Raw genomic sequence first — 15,181 nt, 5'->3', positions numbered from 1 at the left:
TAGCCACAAATCCTATTGAATGGCGGAGCAACTCGGAGGGCCAAATTTCTGTTCCCATTCCTTATGGGTTTTGCTAAAGGCAGAGGAGAAGGCTTGATGAGGCCTACTCTTGCTCCTAAGTTATACACTCAAATGTAACATCTGCAAGGCATAGCATCGCAACAATACCAACAGCAAGGGGTTCACTCAGGGTAAGTGTCCCAATGAGCAAGGAGGGGAAAGCACTGAAGGCTTTGGCCTGTTCAATTCCACTCGCTGCAGTGCGTTGAGATTAAACAAACACTGCTAAAACATGCTGACTGGAGAAGGTTAAATCGTTGCTGGTAACAGGCCCTCCTTCTGCTTCCCACTGAGCGGCCTGGTTGCGCAACTCGCGCTCTTGTTTTGAATCAACACTTGAGGAATGCAATTTTAAAAAAAGCTGGGCACATCAACCCAAAGCAAAATGCCAGAGATAATTACAGGACAAACAGGGCTGATTGTCGCACAGTCCAGGAACCGGAAAAATACAGGAGCAAAGCTACGCCAAATCCTACCAGCCAGCAGGGAGAGTGGCTGTTAAGGGTCCTCTGTCAGTTCCCCCATCATTGGAAACACTGATGGAGCAATGCAGGCCTGAAACTCTCTGGGCGAGCCTCAATGTTTCAGGCACAGGATGATGCAGGGTGGGTTTAAGAGGTAGAATTACCACAAAAAGGGAGGGCCATTTGGCCCACTGAGCATATACCAGCTCTCTGTGTCCAAGCAATTCCATTCTGCATCTCCCCCTCCCACTTCAACGGCTCTACATCGCTCTCATGTGCCTGTCCTTTTTCCAATCATTCTTTGTCCCCACTTACACCTCCCACCTTACGGACAGGGAGCTCCAGCTCAACGCCAAACACTTCAAACTGTGTCACTTTGCTGACCCACTCCTTGTACCACAAGCCAACATGACCAGCTTCTCTTTCCCAACCTTATCTAAAGCTGTCGTCATTTTGTCCACCTCCACCTCCTTCGCTCCAAGGATAACAACCCCAGCTTTGCCAACCCCACCTTGTTGCTAAAATCCCTCGTCCCTGGGATGTTTTTGTTTAAACTTCCTCCTCATTCTCTCCTTTCTGAAGAGTGGTGAACACACACACACACACACACACAATTCTCCCATTAGGACCGAAGAAGGGTGTTCTGCAGATTCAGTGCCACTGTTTATGAAGCCAAGATGTCTATGCCTGAAACGTCAGCCTTCCTTCTCCTATGATGTTGCTTGGCCTGCTGTGGTCATCCAGCTGTACACCTTGATGTCCCAGCCCCTTTTGTTCATTAACCTCTTAGCCCGCTTGATTCCACTGTCAGTATGCACTAAAACAGACACTAGTACGCAAACATACAGACTTGCAGGTGTACATGCATATTCACTCTCTCATTGGCACGCACTTGGCTCACTCCAGGAACATCATCATCAAAGGCAATCCCTCACAGACCAATTATCTTCCACTCGGAGTCCATAGGTGGCTGTATAGACCGATACAGCTACTGCAGGCTCAGTTACACTTGGGGCAGGTGGTGGTCACAGGAAGTTGGTGCAACAGGATGCTCCTTTTGCCTGGCATCCACCTTCTGCCCAACGGCAACTCTCAAGGTGTTCAACGCCTTCCTGGACGCTCCTCCTCCACTTTGGATGGTTTTGGGCCAGTCATTCCCAGATGTCTGTGGGAATGCTGCACCTCCCCAGTGAGACCCTGAGGGTATCCCTGAAACGTTTCCTCCCTCCACCTGGGGCTTAACTGCCGTGCTGAAATCGAAACAAAACTCTAGGACTCACATGTGCTGACGGTCTCACTCTCACTCTGTAGATTCACTCACATACACTCTCACAAACACACACTCCCTCCCTCTCACAAAAACACCACTCACATTTTCTCTCTCACACACACACACACACACACACACATTCCGACACACGAATGCCCTTCCTTAGCGTTGGCAACCAGCACTTATCAGTGTCAGCCAGACTTTTGTACTCAAATCTCTTTACACCCCATTTCCCATCCACTAAACTCAGACAGATCTGCCTAACAGTGAACCCAACTTTGGACGAGGCAGAGAGAGGAGGAGTTGTAGCTGAAAACATGCAGCCCAGAAACTGACCATCTACTAAATTAGCTGCTTCCGCACAGCACGGCCCCACACTCACTGCTACAGAGAAAACTCCATCGCTAATTTACAGCTTTCAGAGAACATCTCTTTGATTAACACTCCTTTGGGTCAACTGCTTTATTTCTGTGGGGGAAGGATTGCTCAGGTCATCACAAATGGCTGAGGAGGAGTAATGGAGCCAAACTTGGCCAGCAGATTAATTAATTTCCCAAAGATTTGAGAGCTGGTCATCTTCTCTTGATGAAGAATCCTTGTCCAACTGGTTGCCCCCTACATTCCCTCACGGAGTTCAGCAAATTGCTTCAGACACTCCCTGTGTGTGTACGTGTGCGCGCACACGAGTCTGACGAGGCCCCAAAATCCCACCAAAGCCTCTCGACCTATATCATTGTCAGCCATCAACCCTGACTGAAGCAGCCTGCACACAGGCAGCTGTCACGTTTTTGCTGATATACACGCAGATTGTCAAATACAAAGGAACCATCAGCCATAGGAAAAACAACAAATAAAAAACCCTCTTTTTCTTTGAACAGGTTACCATGCTGCATTGTTCAGGCCTGTTAGTGGTCTCACAAGAACCTGTGGTGCTAGCGCTTAAGGAGTGCAGCAGTGTCAGAGGGCTCAGCCTTTCATATGAGCATGAACTGGGGGTGGGGAGGGTGCCTCTTCTCCTGAGTCCAAGCCTTATCGTTGAACTGACACTTAAAACGGGATGATCTGGGTCCTTATAATGCAGCTGCTTGTGGGAGCTTGCTGTGTATGAGTCGACTTCCCAATTCAGATGCACTCCTTCAGCTGATAAAGCACTCTGGGAATGCCTAAAGGTGGTGATAAGGCGCTAGAGAAATGCAAGTCTTTCTTTCTGCCTGGCCCATTCTCTCCAAGGGTGATTTCTTCTTTTTGAGTCTTTAATGGTAAAGCCCAGCAACATCACCTATCCCTAACTGCCCCTCAGGCTGAGTGGCTCATCGGGTCAGTTCAGAAGGCAGTTAAGTGTCAATCACATGGCTGTGGGGTTTGGAGTCACGTGTAGACCCAGACCAGGTAAGGACTGCAGACTTCCCTCCCTAAACTGCATTAGTGAAGCAGATGGGGTTTCACCATGTTCGATTGCCAGTTTCATGGTCACTGCCACTAAGACTAGCTTTCAATTCCTGATTTCTTTATTTGTATTCATTCGCAGGGCATGGGTATCGCTGGGTGTGCCAGCATTTATTGCCTATCCCTAATTTCTCAGAGGGCTGTTAAGAGTCAACCTCCTTTCTGTGGGCCTGAAGTCATATTTAAGCGAGACCAGGTAAGTATGGCTGTTCCTTTCCCAAAATGATGTCTGTGAACCAGATGGTTCAATGTAATGGTTCCCAACAATCATCAAGGGTTTCACAGTCATCATTCAACTCTTCATTCTAATTATTTTTCACTGATTTCACAACAGTCCAGGACCCCAGAAAATTATCTGCGTCACTGAATTAATAGTCTAGCGATAAAGCCTCTCGGCCACTGCCAACACTCTTGGCCGAATTTATATTCCTCCCGTTGCTGAAGTGGGATTCGAACTCATGGTCCCACGGACTTGACCTGGGCCTGTGGGCTAGGAGCCCAGTGACCACCACCATGGCAACACCGTTAACCACAAGTCCTGCTTGTTCTACCTTGCTAATGTAGCGGCCTGTTCCTTTCTCCCTTGTGTGTTTATCCAGCTTGCCCCCCCACCCCCCTCCTTCACTCTAACCATTCCTTGAGGGACTGAGTCCCACTATGACCACCCCCCCACCCAGCTCTCTTTGGGGCTGGGTAGTGGTGACATTTCCCCTCAACTGGATTACTCGGTGGCAGGCAGGTATCGATGATGGTATGGGTGACTATCTTGTATTGAAGAGCTCAAAGCTGATCGATGGCTGGATGTAGGAGGTTCCTGCGGGAACTTGTTCACATTCATTCTCCCCCCCTCCACCCCCCGCAGCCTGGGAAAAGTGGGAGAGGGGCTCATTCCCTTAAAGGGTTAAATGACACTTGGCCTGAATGGAGAACAATCCTTTCAGTGCAGGAATTCCATCCCGTTGAAGGGACATGAAGCACGACGCGGGCTGTGAAAGCCCTTCTGCTGTTGTTTGGGGTTGGTGTGTCAACACCGTGGATGTACTTCATTACACTCCCATACAAAGCGCTGGGGAATGTGGCTTCTGTAGTGGGGGGCGGGGGGCATGTTTCTGCCGTCCGTCACTGGGCGAACAATAAACGCTCGCTGCTGAAAGGAGCCGGGGTGATTGGCGCAGTGACAAGGCAGCGCTGAGTGCCGCTATCTGTGGCTGCTGATCAGGAGCCCACAGGGAGGTGCCGGGAGCTGCAACAATGCTCCCCCATCCCCACGCTGAATCTCCCAAATGACCATTTCAAAGGAGCCTCAGATAAGGTTTCACAACATGCCCGGCCTGCTCTGACAGATTTGCTCTCGTGCATACAGTCGGCCGGCAGGGGTGGGGGGTGGGAGCTGGGGAAGTCAGCGTTTCAGAGGAATCCAAGATCATGAGCTGTCACGCCCAGTTGGGGGATTTGCCGCACAGACATCCCTATGGTGCATTGCCTAAGGATACTTTAGGGTGAACAACTGTGTGCCAGCACTATGGACATGCCAACACAAATCTGCACACAACCTTCACCCACACCCATAGCCCCCAGCAGTCACCTTCCAGGCAAGAGTGTCCAACTACCATTCTCCACCCTTTATATACAGGAAGGAGGGGTGGCTCTGTAGGCATCTTTCTTGGCAATTGCAGCCACAACACTCTCAGCACGGGTTCCATCCAGAACCCTCCCTTCCAAACGCTGGCCCAAAGCAAAGGGGCCCCAACTCTCTCACTTTCCTGATTTCTACGACATACTTTCAGCCAACAGGCTACCACCTCCAGCCCTTCTCGGAGGTTTGTAAGGACTAGAGGAGGTGATAGAGATAGGGAGGGCTGGAGGAGGTGACAGGGGTAGGGAGCAGGTGTAGGACCTGGAGGAGGTGACAGATAGGGAGAGCTGTAGAGGCTGGAGGAGATGACTCCTCCCTGTATCTGTCACCTCCACCAGCCCCATACATCGCTTCCTTTTACTGTCACCCCCTCCACCCCTCCCTAACACTGACACCCCCTCCAGCCCCTACACCCCTCCCTATCTGTCACCTCCTCCTGCCTCTATACTCCTTCCCCATCTCTGTCAGCTCCTCTTGCCTCTATACTCCCTCCCTATCTCTGTCACCTCCTCCAGGCCCTACACCCCCTCCCTGTCTCTGTAACCTCCTCCATCCCTACATCCCTCACTATTTCTGTCACCTCCTCCAGCCTCTTCACTGTTCCCTATCTCAGTCATCTCCTCCAGCCTCTACAGCTCTCCCTATCTGTCACCTCCTCCAGGTCCTACACCTGCTCCCTACCCCTGTCACCTCCTCCAGCCCTCCCTATCTCTATCACCTCCTCTAGTCCTTACAAACCTCCGAGAACTCTGTGCTCCTCTAATTCTGGTCTCTTGATCATTTCCCAGTCCGAGGCCGTGGAAACTGATAGAGAAACAAAAAGACTTTTGCAGAGAATCCCAGATATAGTAACCGCAGAATCAACCTGAAGGAGATGTCTAAGATTATGAGATACTTTGACAGAGTGGGCCTGAAGGTACATGTTACCATCTGCCAAGGTGTCAAGATGCAGCTCACCACCACCTTCTCAAGGGCAACTAGGGACGGCCAAAAAATGCTGGGCAGCCAGCAATGCCCCATCCCACAAATGGATAAAAGAAACCAAGAATAGATTTAAGCTAAGAGTTAGGAGGAAAAGAGGAGAATGGAAGAGAATTTTTCACTCAGCAGGTGGGTCGGGCATTTTGGACTGTGAGGAGGATGAATTTCTTCACAGGGTGGGGAATTCAGAGGGGGTCAGGAGGCGATGGCCTAGCGGTATTATGGCTGGGCTGTTAATCCAGAGACCCAGACAATGTTCTGAGGACCCGAGTTTGAATCCTGCAATGGCAGGTCGTGCAATTTGAATTCAAAAAATATCTGAAATTAAGAATCTAATGACGGCCACGAATCCATTGTGGATTGTCAGGCAAAAACCCATCGGATCACTAACGTCCTTTAGGGAAGGAAACTGCCATTCTTCCCTGGTCTGGGCCTACTTGAGACTCTAGAACAACAGCAATGTGCTGACCCTTAGCTGCCCTCTGAGCTATTAAGGATGGGGTAATAAATGCTGGCCTGGCCAGTGACACCCTCAACCCCATGAATAAATAAAGAAAAAAAAACATTGAATTTCTCTCCTTCAGAAGGCAGCGGAGGTTCAGTCATTGAGAATGGTCAACACAGATTGACAGGTTTCTTGATAACGAAGATATTGAGGAATAGTACAGAAAAATGGGGCTGAGGTAGGTCAGCCATGGACAAGTTGAATTGAGGGGTTGAATAGCCTTCTCTTGCTTCTATTTCCAGTGCAGCCCAAGCCCTTTTACTCCAGTTCATTTTAGCCATACAGAATTCATGATCCCTGCAGCATATTTTGCTTCTAATTCAGAAGCTCACCAAAGCCATCCTTGTCACCCAAGCAAGAAAATATAAACATCTCAATGGCTGGAGCACACATTTGCTGTTTACACTGAGCGATGCTGGATGGAAGGGACCGGAACAGAGATACAGAGAGAGAGCAAGTGAGAGAGAGGGAGAGAGAGAGCGAGACAGCGAGAGAGAGAGAGAGAGAGAGAGAGATCTGCAAATTGACTGTTTTGTTTTATTTTAATCTGGGGTTCAGCAGCAGACCCAATCCAACCATAACATTCCTCGGCAAATGAGTTCAGCCTTTATCAGGAATGAGCAGAGTTATTACACAGTGTGTAAACACAGTCATTTTTACATTTTGCAGCTCCCTGTTGAGCCAACTGATTAACAGATGCATTCGGATCAAGCCTGCAGAAACTCCATGCCACAAGCACAGGGGCTCAGCAGACATTCTGCGTGGTGCGAAAGCACCAACCAAGGGCTGGCTTGAGTCTGCAATGCCCTGACGCCATCCATTTCTGGGCGCCATCCTCTCAGATTGGCCCTGGGAGGGGCACCAAACATCACTGCCTGATTTGTATCTTAAAAATTCGAGGGACGTGCGCCTCACCAGCGAAGGTAGCATTGGTTGCCCATGCAGACAGCTTGCTAGTCTCATTTCAGGAAGTGGTTACGCTCATTGCTGTCCATCTGGAGTCAGAATGTGGGCTCAGAACAGGTAAGGGCAGCAGATATCACTGTTTAAAAGGACACTGGTGAACTAAATTGGTTTCAATTACAATCGACAGCAGTTATCATGCTGTGATTGCACTACCTTTCTTTAATTCCAGGCTCTAAATTTGGTCAATTTGAATTCAGCCATCTGTCAGTGTGGAATGTGATTTGATAGCTACCTGGGACCTTGCCACTAGACAGCTAGCAGCATTACCACTCTGCCACTACCTCCCCGCGTGTGCATTTCTCTTTGGTGTGCTTTTGTTGCAAAGGGTCACATTGACACTGGAGACATGAAGTGGGAGAGCTGGAAAACCTCAGCAGCCCTGGCAGCATCTGCAGAAGGAGAGGGAGAGCCAATACTGAGAGTCCAGTGACTCTTCTCCAGATCTTTGAAGAGACATCATGTTGGATTCACAAAGTTAACTGTTCACAGATGCTGCCAGTTCTCCCGAGCTGGTCCAGATCTCCCCATTTTTATTACCTATCTCCGAAGTTTCTTTCAAGGTAGAAACATTTGAGGGCTTAAACATCTGCTATGGCTCTGTACATCACTCATCTGACTCTGAACCAGAAAGGTCCGGTTCAAGTCCCACTCCAGGGCTTGAGCTCAATCATCGAAGCAGACACAACTACTTCAGTACAGAGGGAGCGCTGCACTGTCAAAGGGTCGCTGTTGAGAGAGCGGGTCCTGTCGGAGGGTCAGAGCTGAGGGAGCGCTGCGCTGTCAAAGGGTCGCTGTTGAGAGAGCGGGTCCTGTCGGAGGGTCAGAGCTGAGGGAGCGCTGCGCTGTCAGTGGGGTGGGGCTGACAGAGTGGGTCCTGTCGGCAGGTTGGCGCTGAGAAAGCGGGTCCCGTCGGAACTTCAGCGCTGAGACTGCAAGTCTTGTCGAAGAGTCAGCGCCGAGGGAGCTCTGCCAAGTGAACAGTATGATCATCACATTGCTGATTGTGGGAGCTTGCTGTGTGGAAGTTGGTTGCTCACAGCACACCAGTAGCCGTGAAGTATTTTGGATGGTCTGTTTCTTTATAAACACAACTCTCTGCTTTTTAATCTTTTTGGATAAAATACAGCAATGCCAGACGAGGATGATACCAGACTGACAGGGTGTAAGCAAAGATGGAATAGATGGGACACAGGCAGCTGAGGGCTGGGCTGGCTCTTGATAAATTAGGACTGGATTTTGTTTGGGTTCAGAACCTGTGGAGGAGGCAGAAACTTGGGGCCATTAAAATGGGACAGTTTGTGTTTTATTCATCATACCAGGAGGCTGGGTTGCTGTGGCAATATGCACCTTTACATCAATGTTGTAGCCTCAAGCTATGGAGAACGGAGGAAGAGGCTTCTATTGAGTTATAGATGTCTACAGCATGGAAACAGCAAGGCCCTTCAGTTCATCTTATCCATGCTGCCCAGTTTTCACCATTAAAGTTTTCACCATGAGCCTGCATATCCAGCCTCATCTATCCCATGCACGTACCTGTCCAAATATTTCTTAAATGGCAAATTCATCCCAACTACCACCTCGAACAGCCCATTCTAGACACTCACCACCCTCTGTGTGAAAAACATTGCCCCTCTGGATCTTTGCTATCTCACCTCTCTCACCTTAGACCTATGCCCTCTGGTGTTGGACTCCCCCACTACGGGCAACAGCAGTTGGCCATATGCCTCTCATGATTTTGTAGACCTCTACAAGGTCACCCGCCTCTCAACCTCCTATGCAACCCCGGGAAGGCAATGGCTTCATGGTATTACAGCTGGTCTGTTAATCCAGACGCCCAGATAACACTCTGGGGACCCAGGTTCAAATTCCTCCACAGCAGGTGGGAATTTGAATACAATAAAATATCTGGAATTGAGAGTCTAATGATGACCATGAATCCATTGTTGACTGCCGGAAAAATCCACTTGGTTCACTAATGTCCTTCAGGGAAGGAAACAGCCATCTTTACTGGTTTGACTCGCATGTGACTCCAGACCCTTTGACACTTAAATGCCCTCTGGGCAATTAGGGATGGGCTACAGATGCTGCCTAGCGAGCAATGTCCGCATCCTGTTAATGAGCAAAGGATGCTCCAGGGAAAGAAGTCCCAGCCTATCCAGCCTCTCCTTCAAACTCAAAACCTGCAGTCCAGGTAGCATCCCAGTAAATCTTTTCTGCACTCTTTCTAGTTTGATAATATCTTTGCCATAGTAGAGCAACCAGGACTGCATATGGTATTCCAAACGTGGCCTTACCAATGCATTGGACAGCTGCAACATAACATCCTAACTCCTGTACTAAATATTCTGACTGAAGAAAGCAAGAAGCCAAATGCCTTTTTCACCGCCCTGTCTAACAGCAATACTACTTTCAAGGAGCTGTGAACCTGTAATCCCTAGAAGGGTCTAGGCCCGAAACGTCAGCTTTTGTGCTCCTGAGATGCTGCTTGGCCTGCTGTGTTCATCCAGCCTCACATTTTGTTGTCTTGGATTCTCCAGCATCTGCAGTTCCCATTATCCCTAGATCTCTTTGTTCTTTAACACTCCCCAAGGCCCTGTCACTGACTGTGCAAGTCCTACACAGTAAGTGAATGTTTTCCAATATTTGGTTAAGCAGGAATCTCTCTCCTGTACTTCCAGCTTTCCATGATGTGGGAGCAAGTTACAAGTTGACACCTCACCTTGCTTGGTTGTCAAGTCCGGGAGTAGGAATCAACCCAGGAGCTCCGAGACTGGGACGGAAACTGCACATTAACATGAGGAATCCAACTGGGAGTCCTCTCTTTAATCAGAGAGTGAGAAAGTGCCCTCCCGTGGGGAGTGGCTGAAGGGATGGTGCGGAGGTGTGGGGAAGAGGGATGGATAATTGTTGAAGGGAGATGAAAAGACCTGCACGAGGCAGATAGGCTGAACAGATGCTTGCGTTCTGTAAATCCTCCGCAGTGTCCAAATGGAGACTGGGTGAGCACCTGATCACTCAACAAGCACTGCCTGTAGAGTGCATGTGTGCTAACGGGGATGTGATTGTGTGCAACGGGGAATGATTTTTAAAAAGTTATTCACTGGTAACAAGGACTTACTTTTCAAGAAAAAACTCTGAAGAGTCAAGTCACAGTGGAGCCATCTGCTGGTCTTACATTCCAAATGATAGCTGCAGCACACAGCGGTTTGCAGAACAACCCCAGAGGATGCTGGAGATACTCGGTATGGTCTGGCAGCATTGGTGCAGAGAGAAACAGGGCTAATGTTTCGAGTCCAGTGACCGCTCTTTGAAGTGGTGTGTTTGCAGAGCGGGTTTGCAGGCCATGCCTGGATTAAATGCTGAAACACTGACGTTCCTGTGCTTACAAGGTAAAAGGGCACACTCGCTCAGGAGTACAAGTTGCTGAACTCCCTTGGATGTGTGAATGGGCCAGGAAGCAGAAACCCATTGGGCACTGGAAGCCCAAGAGGCGTTCCCTCCATCCTAAGGTCAAACATGGGGATGTTCACAGATGGCCCACACAGTATTTGGCATCATTCCTGACTCAAGTATTGAACCAGCCTGTGTCCGTATGCATCTAGGCCACGCCAATACCCAGGCTTGGGCTGATGTGCAGCCAGTAATATCTGTGCCACGTTGGCCATTGCCTGACACTATCGCCAAGAAAACAGAATCTAACCACCATCCCTCGACATTCAATGGCATTACCATCACTGGCTCCCCCACTTTCAACATCCTTGGGGTTATCATTGATCAGAAACAAAACTGGACCAGCCATACGTACACAGTGGTTACAAGGGCAAGACCTGAGCAGCTGGGAATCCTGCAGCAAATCATTTCCTGACTGTCCAGAACCTGTCCACCATCTACAAGTCAGGAGTGGTGACGGAATCCCCCCTACTTGATCTGGATGACTGCAGTTCCAAACACACTCAAGTAGCTCAATACCATGCGGGACAAAGCAGCCCACTTGATTGGCACCACATCCACAGCATCCACTCCCTCTATCAACAATGCTCAGTAGCAGCAGCGTGTACCATCAAAACTCAGTCACAGTGTGTACTATATACAAGATGCACTGCAGCAACTCACACAGGGTCCTTCAACTGCATTTCCATGACCTCTACCACCTAGAAGGACAAGGATAGCAGGAACATGGGAACACTATCCACTGCAAATTCCCCTCTGAGTCACTCATCATACATTCCTTGTATGAAAACTGTGGAACTCCCTCCTTAATGTGACTGTGTGGGGGTCCCGACTGCTCAAGGACTCCAGGAATCCAAGAAGGCAGTCCCCCACCATCTTCTTGAAGTGCTCAACTGAAATGCGAACGCACTTCCTTTGGCCTTCAAGTCCGGGAGTGGAAGAACGGCATTCAGAACTGAACCAGTTTAAGAGGAAAACCCAAGTGTGTTGGAAAATTGTGCTGTCGTTTGAGAATCAGTTTTTCTTTAATTGTCACATGTACCTAGGGGGACACAGTGAAAGGTGTGCTGTGCTACAATCTGATGCCATTTTGAGAGACAGAAGAATAAAAAGTACTTAAACAGAGTTCATCTGTAGTAGCTAGACAACAATGATAACAATTAAATACAGAAAAGCTATGGTCAAGCCTATGGACCACAAGTGGGAGGAGGTCATTTTAAAACTGCGGAATTCTTTGAGCAAGGCTCAAATGATGCTCTGGTAACTGGGGGAAAGGAAGATTTATGCAGTCCAAGAAGTGATTTTGCAGGAGATTCAAGAGGTTTAGGGCTCAGAAAGCAGGATAAACGAGAGAAAAGCAGAGAGAGACATGAAAGGAGGGGGCTGTGACAGCAGAGAGGTGTATATCTCTCAGTTGCTGTGTGTTGCCCCAGCTCCCCGGCAAGGGGCCAGATTCAGTGGGTGCGGCGACACAGCAGCTGAGCTTTCGAATCTGGAAAGCGCAGCTATTTTGTGCACAGCAAGCTCCAATAACCAGCAATGTGGTCACAATGAGTTATCTTTTCGTGAGTGATCAACTTTGGTCTCACGTTCCTGGAAAAAGCCACCCTTCTAAGCCAACTTCAGCACTGACCCTCCCTCTGACAGCACGGCGCTCCCCTCTACACTGACCCTCCCTCCGACAGCGCGGTGCTCCCCTCCACACCGATCCCTCCTCCAACAGTGTGGTGTTCCCCTCCACACCAATCGTCCCTCTGACAGAGCGGCGCTTCCCTCTACATTGACCCTCCCTCCAACAGCGCGACGCTCCCCTCTACGCCGAACCTCCCTCCGACAGCGCGGTGCTCCCCTCCACACCGAACCTACCTCCAACAGCGCAACACTCCCTCCGCACCAACCCTCCCTCCAATAGCGCGGCACTCCCCTCTGCACCAATCCTCCCTCCAATAGTGTGGCATTCCCTTCCACACCGGCCCTCCCTCTGACAGCATGGCACTCCCTCTGTACCGACCCTCCCTCCGACATCGCGGCACTCGCTTCCATAGCAACCCTCCCTCTGACAGCGCGGCACTCGCCTCGCACCGACCCTCCCTCCAATCTCACAGCACACCCCTCTGCACCGACCCTCCAACAGCGCGGCACACCCCTCTGCATCGACGCTCACTCCGACATCATGGTGCTCCCCACCACACCAGCCCTCCCTCTAACAGTGCAGCGCTCCCTCTGCACCAACCCTCCCTCCAGCAGCATGGCACTCCCCTCCACACCAGCCCTCCCTTCAATAGCACAGCGTTTCCCTCCACACCGACCGTCCCTCTGACAGCAGGGCACTCCTTCCGCACTGACCCTCCCTCCAATCGCACAGCATTCCACTGCGCACCACCCCTCCTTCTGAAAGTGCGGTCCTCCCCCGCCTCCGCACTGACCCTCCCTCTGACAGCCTGGCACTCCCCTCTGCGTCGACCCACTGTCCAATAGCGCAGCACTTCCCTCTGCACCGATCCTCCCTCCAGCACAGTGCTCCCATCCACAAGGACCCTCGCTCTGACAGCACGGCACTCGTCTCTGCACTGACCTTCCCTCCATAGCACACCGCTCCCCTCTGCACTGACTGTCCAATAGACCAGCATTTCTTTGTCTCTGGTTCATGCACTTGGACATTCAAAGTGTTGAAGTGCAGGTACAGCATGTGACTGGGAGGGCAAGTGTAAGATTTGCCTTATTGAGAGGGGAATGGAATGTAACAGTAGGATGGATTCACTGCATTGGTGAGATTATGCCTTGAGTACAGTGTGCAGTTTTGGAATTCTTATTCAAGGAACGACACTGTGGTAACAAGAGCACCTTAGAGACTGGCAATCCTGCAGTTAGCAAATCACTCCCGTCTCCCCCAGGCCTGTCACTCTCCTCCCGTCTCCCCCAGGCCTGTCACTCTCCTCCCGTCTCCCCCAGGCCTGTCACTCTCCTCCCGTCTCCCCCAGGCCTGTCACTCTCCTCCCGTCTCCCCCAGGCCTGTCACTCTCCTCCCGTCTCCCCCAGGCCTGACACTCTCCTCCCATCTTCTCCCAAGCTGACCTGTTATCCTGAGTTATTTGCATACAAGAAGCTGCATATAATCACAGGCAGGACCCTGTTCATGGCAAACAGAAAGGCCATATCTTCACAGTGTGCTTTTCACATGAAAACAGAATCTTGGATGGCAGCCTTCCCTAATCAACGCTAACTTTGAATTAAATCCAATCTCAGCAGTTAACTGCTTCCAGCAGCGTTCTCTACCAGAGTCCACATGTCAACCAATCAACACCCTTTTCCCATGCAACAGAAATTGTTCAGCCCTTCATGATTTGGCATTCTTGTAATTTTGGGAATAATAGAGTCAAAATGACTTTTTTTCAGTGCTCAAATTCTGCACCACCAAGTGGCAAGGTGACGTACTTTTCCATGAAGTACATGCTCCACGTGGTCAGGGAGAAAGTTGCGTGCACTGCTCCCACTCCAGGTTGGAAGGATGTTACATTTTGCCACTGCCTACAGTGGCCCGTTAAAGTCATGAGATGTGCACAAGACAAATTTAAACACAAACTTTGCCTACCTTCTTCGACTGGTCAAGGAAGGCCTGCTTGATCTGCTTAAGAGTTGCGTCAGGTTTGATGCCAAGGACGGTGTAATAATCCTCGCCACTGAACCTGGCCGAGACAGAAAACACAAAGGCACAGTGTTTATTACCATGGGTTGTTCCACTGCAATTCTACAAGGGTTTGGCAATGGTCTGATAATTTCAATGAGCTGCAATGGCAAAGGTCTTTGAGGCAGAAAGCCCAACTACAACCAACATATAGAGTCATAGAGATAGCGAGTTTTGAGAAGATTTGTAGCTCAGGTTGAGGTTCTGGATGTGAGTTTGCTCGCTGAGCTGGAAGGTTAGTTTTCAGACGTTTCGTCACCATTCTAGGTAACATCATCAGCGAGCCTCCGACAAAGCTGATGATGTTACCTAGAATGGTGACGAAACGTCTGAAAACTAACCTTCCAGCTCAGCGAGCAAACTCACATCCAGTCATAGAGATATACAGCACAGAAACAGACCCTGCAGTCCAACTCGCCAATACCAACCAGATATCATCATTTAATCCAGTCCCATTTGGCTCAATCTGTCTAAACCCTTCCTATCCATGTACCCATCCAGATGCCTTTTAAATGCTGTAACTGTACCAGCCCCCACCATTTCCTCTGGCAGCTCATTCCATACACACACCACCCTCTGCATGAAAACGTTGCCCCTTAGCTCCCTAATAAATCTTTCTCCTCTCACTTTAAACCTATGCCCTCCAGTTTTGGACTCCCCCACCCTATCCATGCCCCTCATGATTTTATAAACTTCTCTAAGGTCACCCTCTCAGCCT

At 49.8% G+C, this 15,181-nt stretch overlaps 1 protein-coding gene across 2 annotated transcripts in view; it reads right to left on the bottom strand.

Moving 5' to 3' along the window:
- The window catches only part of dnajc4 (DnaJ (Hsp40) homolog, subfamily C, member 4), an 85,230-nt gene that overhangs the window by 52,888 nt on the left and 17,161 nt on the right, over nucleotides 1-15,181 (bottom strand). For both annotated transcript variants that reach the window (XM_048525221.2, XM_048525219.2), the window contains one exon: nucleotides 14,371-14,464. In XM_048525221.2, coding sequence (XP_048381178.1) covers nucleotides 14,371-14,464 — 94 coding nt within the window. The remainder of the gene's footprint in view (nucleotides 1-14,370; nucleotides 14,465-15,181) is intronic.

This window comes from Stegostoma tigrinum, chromosome 42 (assembly GCF_030684315.1).
Source record: "Stegostoma tigrinum isolate sSteTig4 chromosome 42, sSteTig4.hap1, whole genome shotgun sequence".
Taxonomy (NCBI): Eukaryota; Metazoa; Chordata; class Chondrichthyes; order Orectolobiformes; family Stegostomatidae; genus Stegostoma; species Stegostoma tigrinum.
This window is presented reverse-complemented; position numbering and strand designations above follow the sequence as displayed.